Genomic DNA, 15,811 nt, shown 5'->3' with positions numbered 1-15,811 from the left:
CATAATTTCACTGCTTTTTACGTGATCAGCAACTGAAAAAACAATGGATAATGAAAATGGGGTGAGACATCGGGTAATATATCAAGGTAAAACAACATTTTTGGTATCCCAACATTCATTAGCATGCAACCAGCTCCTAGCAAACATTACTGTTTGATAGCATAATATGATACGATAGGAAAGGTGTAAATTAATTCTAAAATATCAACAAACCTCTTGGACTCTATTACTCTATCTCTACTCTACTACTATTTAAGCCTGGATGTGAAACGCACTCGATGTAATCAAACGGTAATGTTAGCAAGGAAGTGGTTGAATTGTAACGTTAGGTTATCAAATATGTTGTTCTACATTAAAACATGGCCCGATATCCTTCCAGATTTTCGCTATCCATCATCCTTTCAGTTGCTGATCGATCAGGGAGTGGTGAAATGATAACTATTTGTCAGATAGCTAATGTTTATATGACCTGCAACCTGGAACACAGCAGCATGACATGTTCCCAGCAGTCTGAGTGTGACGCCAGAGGAAAATGGCCACCATGTGAATATGGTCTATTGCCTACAGTGTGAACACCAGCAATCGATGGGCCGAGGGCCACTGGCTGCACGGCTAACTGAGCTAACTAGCTAACAGCAGCTAGTAGCTGCAGCCAAAAATAGCAACAGCAAAGTGTATAGTGAGCAGTTGTTGGCGGTTACCATTGTGGTATGCTGCCCCATATTTGTTTGGAGTGATGTTCGACACGTGGTCAATCTTTGCATCTTTAAGATGTTAATAAATGTAAGAACAAATTCATTTGTAACATTTCTGTAGTCTAGTATTGGAGGTATTTTAGTAAGTTGCAATAAAATATATGATCAAAACAGGTTCAAGACACAATGATGCATCCCCATGACTAATATATATGTGTTTTATTGTATGTGTGCTCACACACTGTGTGTGTTTTCCTCAGGTAACAGTTATAGATGGCCCAGTGACCACCCGCCAGTCTACCGTGTGGGTCATAGTTCACATCGAGGACGAGAACGACAACCCGCCCACTTTCCCAGAGGTCACCTACCGCATCAGCTTGACTGAGCGAGACCGCAACAAACGCGGTGAACCGGTCTACCGTGTCTTTGCTTATGACCGGGACCTTGGAGCAAATGGCAACATCACGTACAGCATCGTTGATGGTAATGAAGATGAGAAGTTCAGTATTGACCCAAGGACTGCGATGGTGTCGTCAAAGAAGATGGTGACAGCAGGAAGCTATGATATCCTCACTGTGAGTTTCATATACAAGGTTTTTATACAGGGTCAAGATATTTTTTTATTTCAGTGCTGTTGTGTGAGTGAGTGAGTGTTTTCAGCTAAAATACAGCACTCTTTAGCAACATGGCAAACATGACAACAAATCTATAGTCTCAATCACAGATGGTCTCACGAGGGATAATACTGTGACCTCTTTCAGGCACAGTGCTTCTCTCTTTCCTGCGCTGCCTTTACACGTCCTGTTTCCTGTTACAACTAATTTCATAGCCAGCTGGGCCTCCATTGGTTCATCGGGCTCTGCTTTCATGCACTTGAACATTTGACAGCAGCAAATGGAGCCACATTGTGAATTTTTCATCAGATACAAGCCCAATTTAGCTTGTACGCTTTTGTATTTCCAAAGCCAATGAAGGCAAAAGTGCCAAGGTGGGTTGAGTGGCACAACTGAAGTTGTGTTTATGGGCATCAAAAATGCATATTATTTTTCAAAAATGCATATTATTTTTCAAAAATGCATATTATTTTTGATGAGATGGCACTTGCCCCAAACACAAGCACAAATTGCAGTTTTTGTGAATCAAATTCTAACAATGTATTCAGCCTGCTCCAGCCCCTTTTTACATATGCACCGCACGGATTGATAAGTGATTTGCACTGATTGGGACTGATTTCTCTCATGCATCTTATTCACTGATTAATTTGTCTGCCCATGTGCCCCTGGAGTTTCAGTGGACAAGAGCTGGTAGTTGAATTGTGGAAGCAGCTTTTTCCTGTGACAACATACTCACCAATCCTCTCACCTTAAACCATGTGTCTATTTTCAGGGGTAATATTATTCTCTAAGTAAATAGCGGATCAAATAATGTATTTGGCTCACAGGCCCTGGTGTTCAGTGAGCAACCACTGCCAAGTCAAGGTCAAGGTCAAGGAAGAATCCAAATTTGGAGTGGATCCAAATCACAGCGCAGATACACAAAACATTTTTGTGATGAATTTTTGTGCAAATTTTTTTACTAGTTAAATAGTGTAAAAACAGCCAGTTATGGAAATACAATGACTCCATTTTGCAATCCACATTTATGGGTACCGATAATCCTCTGGGGGAACACAGTTAGTTCTTTAAACTTCATACAGAGAGCAGTCACCATGGAGCACCAGTTGTAACACCGGCACAATTGTAACAATGCAGTTCTTTCTCAAACTAAGGTGTGGCTATGAAAACGTTAATGCACACATATCATTATAATTATAAATAGTGATTATAAGGTTTGTTTCTATATGCAAATTGAAAGGCTCAATATGTAAGAACTTTAGTTGAAAACACTCAAAAAAGAACACAAATTATTAATAGACTTTGAAGAAATAGGCCTAACAGTTTTGAAGATTTGATGTCTATGTATTGTGTTGTAGGATATCTACTGAAATAGCATGCTAACTGTTAGCCCCAGCCTATCCCGGTCCAAAGCTCCTGTGCTCCCCTGGTAGCCGAGCTCCCATTTTGGACCATTAGATGAATGGCTAATATAATAAATGCACTGCTGAGACAGCACAAATATGCTTTGACGTAATACATTTTGCAAATATATCTTCATATATTCAGTGTTTTTCCTTGCAGGCTTTGGCCTTGGTGGAGGTCTGAGCTCTCAAGAGTGCCCTTCTAGTTTCACACAAGTTCCTCCAAAGATTTTGTTGATTTATTTTAGTCAATACTTTTCCTATTTGATGTGTGAAAAGCAGAGCGAGTTAATTGAAGTCAGGCAGGGACAGACATGCCATTAAAGTTTATTAGCTGAAATCAGTTTTGAGGTTAGTAAAAGTATTATTTATGCATGAGATGTTGTCACTGAGTGTTGGTGTAAGTAAATGCAGGTGACATGTCAGTGCAGGGAAGATGAGTAAAGATCTTTTCTGTATAGATTTTTAAAAAATCTGTGCAAAGTAGAGAGGCTAGAGTTCTAATGTGTTCTTGATGTTGACTTCCCCTAAACATACTAACATTTACATCCTAACAACAGATCCATGTAAAGGTAAATCCAACTTACAGTAGATTTTGTCCTTTTTATCTGTGAAATGTTCTGTTTTCCACTCCTGTCTATCACTGTTTCAGCGTTTTGCTTAAATTCCCAAATGATTGATGCATGGGCTCCTGGATCTGTTAGCTGAATGTGAGGTTTCTCAACATTGCTCCCTCTCCTAGATAAAGGCGGAGGATGGTGGTGATCCCCCATTATGGTCTACTGTCAAGCTCCATGTAGAGTGGATTCGCAAACCTGTCCCCTCTCCTCTGCCCCTGCTATTCACCCAGAGGGCCTATAATTTCTCTGTTTCGGAGACAGCTGCTGTAGCTCAGCCGGTGGGAGTAGTTGCTGTCAGCCAGTCGACAACACCTGTCTGGTTCAATATAATCGGTAGGAAAATTTACATATTCATATTCAGAGTTTTCTTGTGCTGTGAAGTTCATTCAAGTGCATGTATCCAGGACTTTTGCTTTTTGCTAGTATTAAAAAAGCCAGGCCGCAAAAATTAGCTACAATATTCTTGTCATTTCTTATATATTTATATTGCATTTAAAGGATAAGTTCACACCAAAAGAAAATGTTGTCATTATCTACTCACTCTCTTGCCAGTTGTAAGTTGGGTGAGGTTTCGTAGTCCATAAAACATTTCTGGAGCTTCACAGCAAAACAGCTTGGCAGCATTGTCCTAAATAACTGAAGTAGATGGGGACATGAAATGGGTCCATACAACTCATCCAGCATAATCCATGTATGTTATTTACACCCTCAGCATGAGGTCCAGCTTGTGCACCCGCTTCAGACGGGATGCATGCTAAAGCTTTTAGCTTAGCAGCTATAGTGAAGATTTCGGCTTTAAGAAGGGTGTAAAAAAATGTCTTTTCAAATCAATCTGTATACTTGGATTACACCCGACGAGCTGTATGGAGCCATTTTATGTTGGGTTTTTTTGTTCGCTGCAACACTATTTTGATGTGAAGCTCAAAAGTTTTTTGGACCACACAGCTTCCCTCGACATCTACTTGGCATTGTGAGTAGATAATGACTACATTTTCATTGTTAGGTGAATTTATCTTTTAAAGCTGCTATCCAAATGATTTAATTGATGTATTTAAAAAGACAATTTGGTTTTATTCAGAAAGCCATCAGATTTATGAACAATTGTGAGGACAAGAGATTGAATTGCTCCTTGAGGGATGAAGTAGTTTGAATTTTAATTGAACTGATAAATCCTTCTGCTTGCTGGACAATGGTGAAAATGCGTTTGAGAGATGTTATTTGTCTTTGTGGGTCAGACCTGTCCTGGATGATCCAGGAGCAAAACATGGAAGTGATATACTTCACACCCTGCAGTATAAACTTGATTCAAAGTGCAGGCTTCCTCACGGACCTGCACAACAATATTTCAGTCTTTGTTACTTCTCAGTGCTGGAGAGTTTTATAAGGATAACTGTTGTGGATATTTGTCATAATCCAAATTAGCTTGTTAAAATCTAAAGGCCACTGACACCTTCTGTCATTGAGATTAATTGTGGACAGGCAAAAGTGCATTGTCTATATAAAACATTTCACTTCTGTGTGGTTTATTTTGCTAAAAGCAAGCTGGCAAACAAAGGACAATAAAAATTGTCTTCGGCTGCTGCTCGGGCTCCGGTGGAAACAATGAATCTTCTGAGGAGCAGTGTGGTTCTATACATGTCTGCCCCTTTACAACTGGCTCCGGCTTGCCCCTTGATTCAAGTCTCTGAAAGGATAATCAGTGAATCGCTCATTATTGATTGCTACTCAGCTGTTCTGATTACAGCTCCCTTACTCAGATATTAATGTGAAAAAGAGTTGATTATTAGTTGACTATTCTTTTTCAGAGACGCATATCAAAGATACAGAAAATGCAAATGCGCCACGTTTTGCCTGTTCCTCTCGTACTGTTGATATCAGAGGAGTAATTGTGCAAGAAAAGCTCATTAATATTTTACATATTTTTTTCCCCAAAAAGTGAAAGCCTGGTGATTATCTTTTCAAACTTTAAGAACTCGACTCCAGTGTCAGCCACGAATGAATCACATTTCCCACACTCTGCTAAAGTATTCAGATGAGAAGTCCACTCACATTATTTCTTAATTCACATAATGGTGGGAGACGTCAAGAGGTCGACTGTGCAGAGTGCTGCAGATGATGCAGACCTTTCATCAAAGGAAGATCCTTTACTCCCTAAATATTAATATTATCTCTTTCTCTTTCTTTTTTTTCTCTCACCGTTCAGGCGGACGCCTGGCCAGAGAAATGTTCTACATTCCTCAGAATGCGTGTGGAAGAAACTGCTCCCTTGACACAGGTCTGGTCAAAAACCCAATTTGCCACACCTCTTAAATGCCCCAGGTCAGAAGGAATTCAGAAAAACGCGGTTTAGAGTATCAGCACCTTGTTTAGCCAAAGGCAGTGTTGATTGATCTGAGCCTGAAAAGGGATTCTCGTCAGACAGCAGTAGTTTTTTATCTCTGCCCCGGCAGGACAGGTTCCTAGCTTTAGTTCAGCCACTTTGCTGCTATCACCCCAATTCCCCCCAAAATTGTAACGTAAAAAAACCCAGAATGCAATCGTGTATAAACAAACTGTGTTTACAGACAGGTTCTCTCGAGCCCATGTAGTAGTGTAATTTGTACAATCACTTGTTTCACAAAGTTGGTGATTTCAAGGTAGTGATGCTACTTAAGTTTTTAAATTATTCTGCCTGATGATCTTTCTGCAGTTTCTGATTATTACCTCCACCAAGGAGGTTATGTTTTCACCTGTGTCCATTTGTTGGTTTGTTGGATTGTCAGCAGGATTACACAAAACCTACTGAACAGATTTCCACAAAACTTGGATGGATGGTGGGTCTAGCCTAGAACAGACCCCATTATTATTGAATAAAAGAATGGGTCCAGGAACTTTTACTCTCTTTCTGTAACATTGGGAGATTGGGCATTTGTGTTAACTTCTCAGGTAATATTTCATGGATCTTAATGAAAGAAAATCTGGCATATTCAGGTGGCTGGTTTCCATGAGCGGGTACAAAAGGGGACTGCTGGGCCTTGGCAGAGGTTTGCAGTCTGCTGAGTGCCATTCTAGTGTTCATTATTGATTAATCTGACACTAATTTTTACAATAAATTAATGAATTGTCCAGTCTTCTTCTTCTTTTCTGTGTTTATTGACGGATTGCAAACTAACTTTACTGGAGCGTGCTGCCACCTACTGTATCAGTGTTTGTAAATGTTGTGTTTGTTAAATCAAGGATGAAAAGCTTATATTATGGGCTCATATTATCACCTATAATTTCGCCGATGCCGATGTATAATCGATAATCTAAATGACCCAATATCAGGCTGAGAATTCATCGGCTCGATATATATCGTGCATCACTACTTGCAATTGGGGAAAAGAAAAGTCTGGTACTGTGTTACTAATGTTAACGCAATAGTTGATTTCTTCAAGAGATATACAGTATTACTTTATCTCTGTATCTTTTGGGTTGGAGTCAATGTGGGACCCACTCAAAAGAATTGGTCTAAAGCACCGGTAATGATCCAAAACTCCACAGGGTGCCTTTAGCTCATTAGTTAAACCTGCCATTTATGTGCTGACAGCTGTTAGGGCTGTTATCTCGAAATGAGACAAAAACTAGGTGAGTAATTAAAAACAATGTGTAAAATGGAGCATAAATGATTGGCTTTTTAACAGAACATTAATTAAAACATTTCTGCCCATACATTTCTCAAAACTAACGTACTGTATAACTTAGCTGTTTACTTTCAGCTGTTAGCTGTTTTCTTTTGTAGCGCTATATGTGTGCAAAATATGACTGCTACCAAAAATACTGAAACTAACTGCTGATCAGACCCCCTCGAGGCGCCTCTAACAGACAGGAAACAAATGGTACCTCTTTCAATTTGAGACTACAGGCTGTGATTTCTGTTTTTTCTTGAAGCTGTGAGATTGCAGTGTAATATTGACCAACCTCTCCTCTAGAAAAAAAACAGCGAGGAAAAAAAAGAGAAAACGAATCCCCGTGGTTTGCTCTGACTCAACACGCATCAGTGGGCCCGTGAAAAATGCCCAATCAGTATTCATATGCTGAGGAGAGCTCAGGCTCCCAGATATCTCGAGAGAGAAACTGGAATGAGACGAAGGATGGCACTGAATACCTAACACGTATCAATCCTCTCCCCCGCTCTAATCAAACATTAAGCCTCTAAACTGTACACTCACCGCCCGTGGAAAAGACCCGGCTGTACGTTTTTTTGATCTCCGAGATGGGTTGTGTTTTGGAGTGATAAGACAGATGTTTGTGTGGCTGTTAACAGCTCTCAGGCTGCCAAGTGGGTTCGGTGCTACATTGCATTGCATTTCAGTTCATTTTATTTCACAGACCCTCCAGCTCCAGACGTAGGCACATGGCCAAAACAATTACACAGTAATAACTTAGAGCACCTGAGTTTAGCACGCAAAATGAATACGAAATGACTGAAACTCTGTGTGAACTACGTGTGTGTGTGTGTGATTGCAGGGAGCTTTGACATGCAGTTTGACCTTCAGGTGGGGGTGGGGACTCTAGTCGTGGCCAAGCCCCTGGATGCTGAGGTGCAGTCGGTGTACAACATGACTGTGCAGGTGACAGATGGGACCAACTTTGCCACAGCGCAGGTACACACACACTTTTGATTTGTTATGCACTGGCGCTGCTTCTTGCACACTTCAGACCCACATCAAATTAAATTATTGTTACCTCTTCCTGGGGGAGCTGTTTACTCACAGCTTTCCTCCTTCCTACGCTCGCACTTCCTTTTTCTGAAATTATCTCTTGCTGACTATGAAATCTGCTTTTTGTTGCTCCGTCTTTGACATTTCCTGTGCTCCTGCTGTCTTGGCTGGCCTACTAGGTCTGCCTTGTAAGGGAAATCCTTGATATCCGTAGATTAATGGGATTAGCTAGGGGAAATAAAGGTCAAGTGTTCCTATAGATGGAAGAAATTGTCCACATCCCTCTTGGAAAACACCCTGTCCTGCTTGAAAAAATACTACAATCATTCTATAGAGAGCTAGTGTAAATACTGTTCTATCTCCACCTTTCAGGTGAAAAATTCAAGGGGTATACCACCAGCCTTATATATTATCAGTCACCAAAGCTAGCTCTCCACCACAGCTTTTATCTTAAGGGATAATATACTGAGCACACTTCTACTCCGTGCCTACCTTTGACTTTTCAAACTCCAATCCTGTCTCTTTGTCACTCAGGTGTTCATCCGCATACAAGACAGCAACGACAACCCCCCAGTCTTCTCACAGCCGGCTTATGATGTCAGCGTCTCAGAGGACGTGCCGGTCGACATGGAGCTGCTGCGGGTTAGAGCCTCAGACATGGACGAGCGTGCCCGTCTGAGCTTCTCCATCTACGGCAGCGTAGACCCGGCCAGTATGAGACTGTTCCGGGTGAATCCAGGCACGGGGGTCGTCTACACTGCAGACAGGCTGGACTACGAGGCCAGGACACAGCACATCCTCACTATCATGGTAATAAGGGAGACAAGGACGAAATATGTTTCTGTGTGTGCTGCGTTTGATGTTATACTCTATATATATTCTCTGCAGCTGTGCATGCCTCGCTTGATTTTAGCCAATTTCTTTCATTTATCTCATTTATATTATTGTTAAAATTAATTTAGTGAGGACCATGCACAAAAAAAAGTACATTAAAGGGACAGTTCACCGCAAAAGAGTTTTGGAGATATTGGCTGAAGAGGTGTCTGCCTTCTCTCGAATATAATGGAACTAGATGGCAATCAGCTTGTGGTGCTTTAAGCACACAAAACATACATTTGGAAATCATGACCTTGTTACTGTTACTCGACCCACAGATGAGGAATTCATAGGAATTATTTTCTTTCAACCACCAACCAAATCACCACGCAGAAGGAAGCGTGCATCTGAAACATTAGCTAAGCTTAGTTAGCATGGTTAACTAGCCTCTCGTCAATGAGTAGAAGTATTTTCTTTCTACTAACTTCACCCAGCAACCGTATCACCGTGCAGAAAGTGTGCATCTACTCATTGACAAGAGGCTAGCTAACTAAGCTAACTAAGCTTAGCTAACGTTACATCTCAGCCGAGGAGGACACCATTAATGTTTACGATGCTCGCCTCTCGTCCATGAGTTAATGCACGCTTCCTTCTGCGTGGTGATGCGGTTGCTTGGTGTAAATAGCAGAAAGAAAATAGTTCCAACATGGAATAAGGTCTATGGATTGTCTCGCGTAACCGGGTCATGATTTCTGTTTTTGCTGTTGCATTTTTCAGATGTATTTTTTTGTCACTTTGAGCACCACAAGCTGAGTGGCATCTAGTTCCATTATATTCAAGGGAAGACAGATGTCCCTGTTCTCCAAAATTTGGCAACTCACACCAAAATAATCTAGAAGGATAAATAGCACTACAGGTAAAAGCACAAAATATGCATTTTTGATTTTCAGAGTGAACTGTCCCTTTAATCTCAAAATGAGAACAGATTATTATGCCAGATGTAGCTAGGAGCTAATTTCCATCTACAGTCCTGGGGGAGTTACACAGAAAAATCGCCAGACCCTAAAACCATTTACATGCGACACAATTACAAAGTCTGCATCACGCTGACAATTATACAGACAAGATCTACGAGCACACATCAACAAATGCTGTGAACACCCGCACATTCTTCCAGTACAGCTATAAAATTACAGCTCATTATGTCTAAAAGTCTGAGTCAAATTAATGTCACCATGACTGGTCGCTCAAAATTTAGCATCACGGGAAAAAGAATTAAAGTCTTTGCCGAAGTTTTAAACTCACCTGGAAGCATATTCCAAAATTAATACTCATCGCTCTAATATTCTATCTCATCGCATATTCATCTCTTATCTCGCCCCAGGTCAAGGATCAGGAGTTCCCATTTAACCGTGACCTGGCTCGTATCCTGGTGGCGGTGGAGGACTCCAATGATAACATCCCCTACTTCACCAGCACAGTTTATGATGCTGTGGCCTATGAGTCTTCTCCCAGAGGCACTTCTGTACTGCAAGTGACAGCCTTAGACAAAGACAATGGGATTAATGGGCAACTCACCTATACTATGGAAGCAGGTGTGATGTTATCTGAAAATAAAGACATTTATTAGTTTAATGACTCTATTATCTTGTGTTTTAAATGGAGGTTTGAGATGTGACTGGCTTTTAAATGCTTTGTCAGAGGAAAACAAATTGGGATTCGCATTTTCCAGTAATGATGTCTGTAACCTTTCTGCTACTTTCAGGTAACACTGCTGGTGTGTTTGGCATTGATAATGCCACCGGCCTTATCTTCATTGCCAGGGACCTGGACCTCACCTCTGTGGGCTTTTACACCCTCACTGTGCGTGTCACAGACAGTGGATTTCCTCCGTTAATGGCCACAGCTTCTGTCCGCATCTCTTTGATACTCTCCGACTTCTCCAAGCCAAAATTCTCTCAGAATGAGTACCAGGCTGAGGTAAAGAGAGAGGTGCATGTGGGAGAGGTGCGGGAAGGAAGAAATAGCTGTAATAAAAAAAGGCAGGGAGATGGGAGGGAGGGATGGATGGTAAATCTCTTGACAGATATACAGTAGGTGAATATCATGAATTTAATCGTGCACATAACTCAACAAAGAGGCTAAAATTTCAACACCACTGTCTTTGTATTTACAGATAATGGAGAACAGCACTATTGGAACACACGTGACCACCGTTAGTGCCCTCAGCCGCTCAGCACTCATTTATGATATCACCCGGGGCAACGAGGAGCACTGCTTCTTCATCAACCACCACACCGGTGTGATCAGCACGCGCAAACTACTTGACTTTGAGGTTCGTTAATCCTTACCTTTTGAAGTAGTGGGCATGAAAATTTATACAATCTGCCAAATCTGCCTCATTGTTGAGTTGAATGCCTCCACTCGTATACATTTATTCAAATAGCATAATTACATTCAAAGTTGAGGTGCTTGTACTTCACTTGAGTATCTCAATTTTATGCAACCTTATATGTAAATGTACACAACATCTTATATGCAAATATTGTACTTCAATACTCCACTATATTTGTCCGTCGGCTCAATTTTTTATATCCGTCCTATCCAGTTAAAACCATGTTTCTCCAAATGTGTTGATTTTTTTAATGTTAATGATAAACTGGAGGATGAAGTGTTCCTTTATGGGTTTAGTAAATTCTCTATTAAGTATTAAAAACCCTCTTGGATGAGCAGGAAAGTGCATTATCATAAAGCTGAAAACAGGCTTGAGTTTTGCAGTTTTGAAAGTTAGAGATCTGTGGTTCTCACAGTACAGCGACACTACAAACTTATGATGCTCTTATAGAATGCAATGCATTGTTGTAGATTAAACTACCAACAGTATATAGACTAGTTAAAATGAGCTCAACCTTAAACATCTACAGCAGAAAAATGCAACATACGCACCAATGCAGCAGCAATATTCATCCAAATATTCATCCATTTTTTAGTATTTTTTTCTGATAATCCTTTTAATTGAGTGAACAATTGAACTCAGGACATTTATTTGTTTTATTTGTATTACTTAATTTATATAGCAGCGTTAAAAGCAAAAAGGTATTCCTCCAATGTGCAGACATATGCATTAAAGACACATGTGCATAGTAAGGCAGGATTGAAATAAAAGCAGGTTTAACCAGGCAAGCATAAGAACACACATAAGGTGCATAACAAATGTAAAAGAATTGATGAAAAAAAAAACCCCATCTGATAATGAGTCCATCAGTGTTATTGGAGTGTAATGCTCGACTTGTGGACTGCTTTTCAAAACCTGGCACCTACATTGCCCACAATGCAACTTACCCACTGGAGGCAATTTATCAGATTACATGCACAACAGTCTTATATCACCCCCCAAGAACTGTAAAACACACTTTAATGTGTAAAATGAGTGGAATTACCCTTTAAATAACTAATCTGAATATTTAGAACACAATATGTATGCACACTGAATTTTTTGTTTTGCATTTCTTTGCTTTGGCAGCAAAAAACATCCTATTTCCTGGTGGTGCATGCCCTGAGCATGGCTGGAGTGGAGTCTAGCACCACTGTCATCGTCCAGGTGGGGGATGTCAATGATAGCCCACCTGTCTTCCAACAAATCAGGTATCAGCTCTGGTCATAAGAGAGGAGCTTTGGCCCTGACATGCTCCTGTGCTGTTCACTGAGCCGTGTCGAGTGCTGAGGACGTGTAATTTTCTGGAGTGATTCAAGTGTAGCTCTCCTCTTTTACAGCAGTGTCCTTTTATTTTTTTTTACCTCAACAGGTATGTGGGAGCAATCAGTGAGGCTGCTCCTGTCAACAGTGTGGTCCTGGGAGAGGATGGAAACCCTCTGGTCATCAGGGCGACCGACAGGGACCGCAATCACAACTCCCTGTTAGTGTTCCAGATCCTAGACGAGACCGCCCGTATGTTTTTCAGCGTGGACTCCGGGACTGGATCGATTCGGTAGAACCCACACCAACTACATCACTATTGATGATGTCTGATTTATGTCATTATTTCTTGATAAAAAAATATGTTTCTTCTTAACGCAATGGCTCTTAAATTTTAGAACAATTGCCAGTCTGGACTATGAGACCTTCACCGAGTTCTTCTTCCGGGTTCATGTTCGAGACAGTGGACAGCCTTCTCGAAGTGCTGAGAGCCCAGCAGAGGTGCTTATAAAGGCAAGTAAATAACAGATGAATCAGCTTCCACTGCCTCACAAATCATTCTTGACTCACTTTGATTCATTTGTGGGCATTATTTTTACTGTCTTAGGTGATCAACATCAACGACTCGCCTCCGAAGTTATCACAGGACATTTACGAGACAGTGCTCCTCCTGCCGACCTACGTGGGAGTGGAGGTCCTCAGGGTTGAGGCTTTAGACCCCGATATGACCTCCGACCTCGCCCTGAACCCTGACAAGTCCATCACCCCCCAGCTACTTTACTCCCTGGTGGACAGCAATGTGGAGAACTTCTCTGTGGGTCGCTACACTGGAGTTGTGACTGTTGTTAATCAGAACCTCAATAAAGACCGTTACCGCTTTAATGTAAAGGTAAGAAATTGGGCATGACACATGTTTTCTCTAAAGCCAGAATCGCATCCAATGCATCAGCCTTTCCCTCTCTGCTCTGCCCAGAAAGATTTCTGTTTTTGTTTTTCTTAAGGTATGGGATGGACGTTTCTCCAGCATGGCGTCAGTCACAGTGCTCGTCAGAGAAGCTATAGACAGCGGCCTGCTCTTCACCTTCCCGGTCTATTCCGCCTCCATCCCAGAGAACGTGCCCAATGTCACTTTAGTGACTGTGGTCAACACCATCGGCCACCGCCTCAATGAGCCGCTTAAATACACTCTGCTGAACCCTGGCGGGCGCTTCACGATTAGACCCACCTGTGGAGTCGTTCTCACCACCGGTGTAGCTTTTGACCGGGAGGAGAAAAGTAGTTACGAGCTGGTGGTGGAGGTCAGCAGAGAGGATGAGATACTGAGGGTTGCCAGGGTGACTGTGCAAGTTCAGGTGGGTGTGTAAAAGTGTGTTTGCACAGTGTTTTGTTTGTTTTTTTTAAACTTATTTTCCACTTACACTTAAAATATAACTTAGACTCATGTTTTCTTGTTAGTTACTGTGCATGTCTCCTCATTTTAGTCTGTTAAGTTACAAAATAATGTTTGTTTATTTTGTTTCGTGAAGCAGCTAATTCACTCATTCATACCCGTTTATATTCTTGTGCGTCTCATTTTTGCAAATTGCAAAAGCCGGATAAAGATGTGAAGTTTTCCAGATCCCATTCAAAAGTTTTTGTTAGATTTACTTTACTTTAGAAAGGGTCCAGCATTAATAAACATGATGTTTTGAATATTTCAGTGTGTATGATGCAAAGTGGCTTCAATAGAAGTTTGGAGCAAGCAGAGGGAGAATATTATGCTATATAGTAAGCTACACAAGGAGACATTTTCCAGGAAAATTGAACTTCAGATTCAGATTCAGTGATGTGTGGGACAGTTAATCTCCATTTGTTGTTTACACTATAACTGTGTAGTCTGATGTGATGAGCACCTACACTTCTGTCAGCCTTCAGGTCCCACTGAAGTCTCATTTTTTTACAACTTTACAATGAGCCCAGTGGAGTTTGTTAACATAACCGTTCTTTTTTTCAGATCGAGGATGTAAACGACAACGCTCCAGAGTTTGTGAACCTCCCCTACTACGCTGCAGTGCAGGTGGAAGCAGATCCAGGATCACCTATATTTCGGGTCTCAGCCATTGACCAAGACTTCGGTCTGAATGGAGAAGTGACTTACAGCCTTAAGGTGCCGCACAGAAACTTTCAGGTAAGCTCATAATATTCTGCTCTTAAATGTTCTCAATGTTCATACACTCGTCACAGCTTTGTACATTCTTATGTTATTTACATATTCCGTGCAGGTGAACCCTGTGACAGGAGAGCTGACCTTAAAGAGAGCCTTTGAGGTTGACCTATCTAATGCAGAGTACAAGCTGGTCCTTGTGGCCTCAGACAGTGGCTTCCCCTCTCTGTCCAGTATAGTGGAGCTGCCTGTCACGGTAGTAAATAAAGCCATGCCGGTGTTTGACAAGCCCTTCTATGGAGTTACCGTCAGAGAAGACGCGCCCATCTCCACCTCTGTCCTATGCATCAACGCCACCAGTCCTGAAGGCCAGAGCGTCATCTTCACCATCACTGACGGAGACCCTACCTTCCAGTTTGACATTGGCTTCGACACAGGAATCATCAGTGTGATTTACCCGTTAGACTACGAGACCACGCAGTACTACCGGCTAACAGTGAAGGCTACAGACACGCTGACTGGAGCGAAGTCGGAGGTCGATGTAGACATTGTGGTGCTGGATGTGAATGATAACCCGCCGCTGTTCCAGAACACTTCTTATTCATCTGTGCTAGCTGAGAACTCCATGATTGGAACGACCGTGTTACAGGTGTGTGTTTGTTTATCGACTCAGTCCAGTGTGTACTTTAACCAAAGCATTGTTTGCACCCATGACTCACTTCAGCAGTGTTGTGTGTGAATTGTAGATGCCAAATAATTTATTCATGAGAAGACAGTGCAATATTACCCTAGAAATTTCCCAGTGGAAGCTCTTGACCTTTAGCAAATAATAGACCAGTACTGTTGTTCCAGTGAGAAACATGTTCGCACAAGACAATTCTTAGACTCCAAGGTACTGGATACATTGATTTCTATAACCATCAAGACAGGTCAATGGCCTTGTTTGACTACAGTATTGAAGAAAGAGGAGGGAAATGTAAAATTATTGGATCAAATGAATGTTCATCATGCCCAAAAATACACTTGGGCTTGTTCAGTGTTGGGCCTCACCATATATCACCATATAATAGCGCGAATTATGTCTTTGCCTTAAAACACTGATACAATGTGAACTTAACCAGAGTTGGGTCAGATTACTTTG

The 15,811-nt window shown here is 41.4% G+C and overlaps 1 protein-coding gene across 1 annotated transcript in view; it reads left to right on the top strand.

Annotated features, from left to right (window-relative positions):
• fat3b (FAT atypical cadherin 3b) overlaps window positions 1–15,811 on the top strand; it is an 81,650-nt gene that overhangs the window by 22,831 nt on the left and 43,008 nt on the right. The window contains exons 7-21 of the mRNA XM_073478836.1: window positions 956–1,270; window positions 3,455–3,665; window positions 5,536–5,607; window positions 7,821–7,957; window positions 8,549–8,824; window positions 10,215–10,425; window positions 10,596–10,810; window positions 11,007–11,165; window positions 12,354–12,475; window positions 12,637–12,819; window positions 12,926–13,040; window positions 13,135–13,416; window positions 13,529–13,879; window positions 14,521–14,694; window positions 14,789–15,319. Of these exons, the coding sequence (XP_073334937.1) occupies window positions 956–1,270; window positions 3,455–3,665; window positions 5,536–5,607; window positions 7,821–7,957; window positions 8,549–8,824; window positions 10,215–10,425; window positions 10,596–10,810; window positions 11,007–11,165; window positions 12,354–12,475; window positions 12,637–12,819; window positions 12,926–13,040; window positions 13,135–13,416; window positions 13,529–13,879; window positions 14,521–14,694; window positions 14,789–15,319 (3,354 nt within the window). The remainder of the gene's footprint in view (window positions 1–955; window positions 1,271–3,454; window positions 3,666–5,535; window positions 5,608–7,820; window positions 7,958–8,548; window positions 8,825–10,214; window positions 10,426–10,595; window positions 10,811–11,006; window positions 11,166–12,353; window positions 12,476–12,636; window positions 12,820–12,925; window positions 13,041–13,134; window positions 13,417–13,528; window positions 13,880–14,520; window positions 14,695–14,788; window positions 15,320–15,811) is intronic.

This window comes from Pagrus major, chromosome 13 (assembly GCF_040436345.1).
Source record: "Pagrus major chromosome 13, Pma_NU_1.0".
Lineage (NCBI taxonomy): Eukaryota > Metazoa > Chordata > Actinopteri > Spariformes > Sparidae > Pagrus > Pagrus major.
The sequence above is the reverse complement of the archived record's forward strand: the minus strand, read 5'-3'. Positions and strand labels throughout refer to the sequence as shown.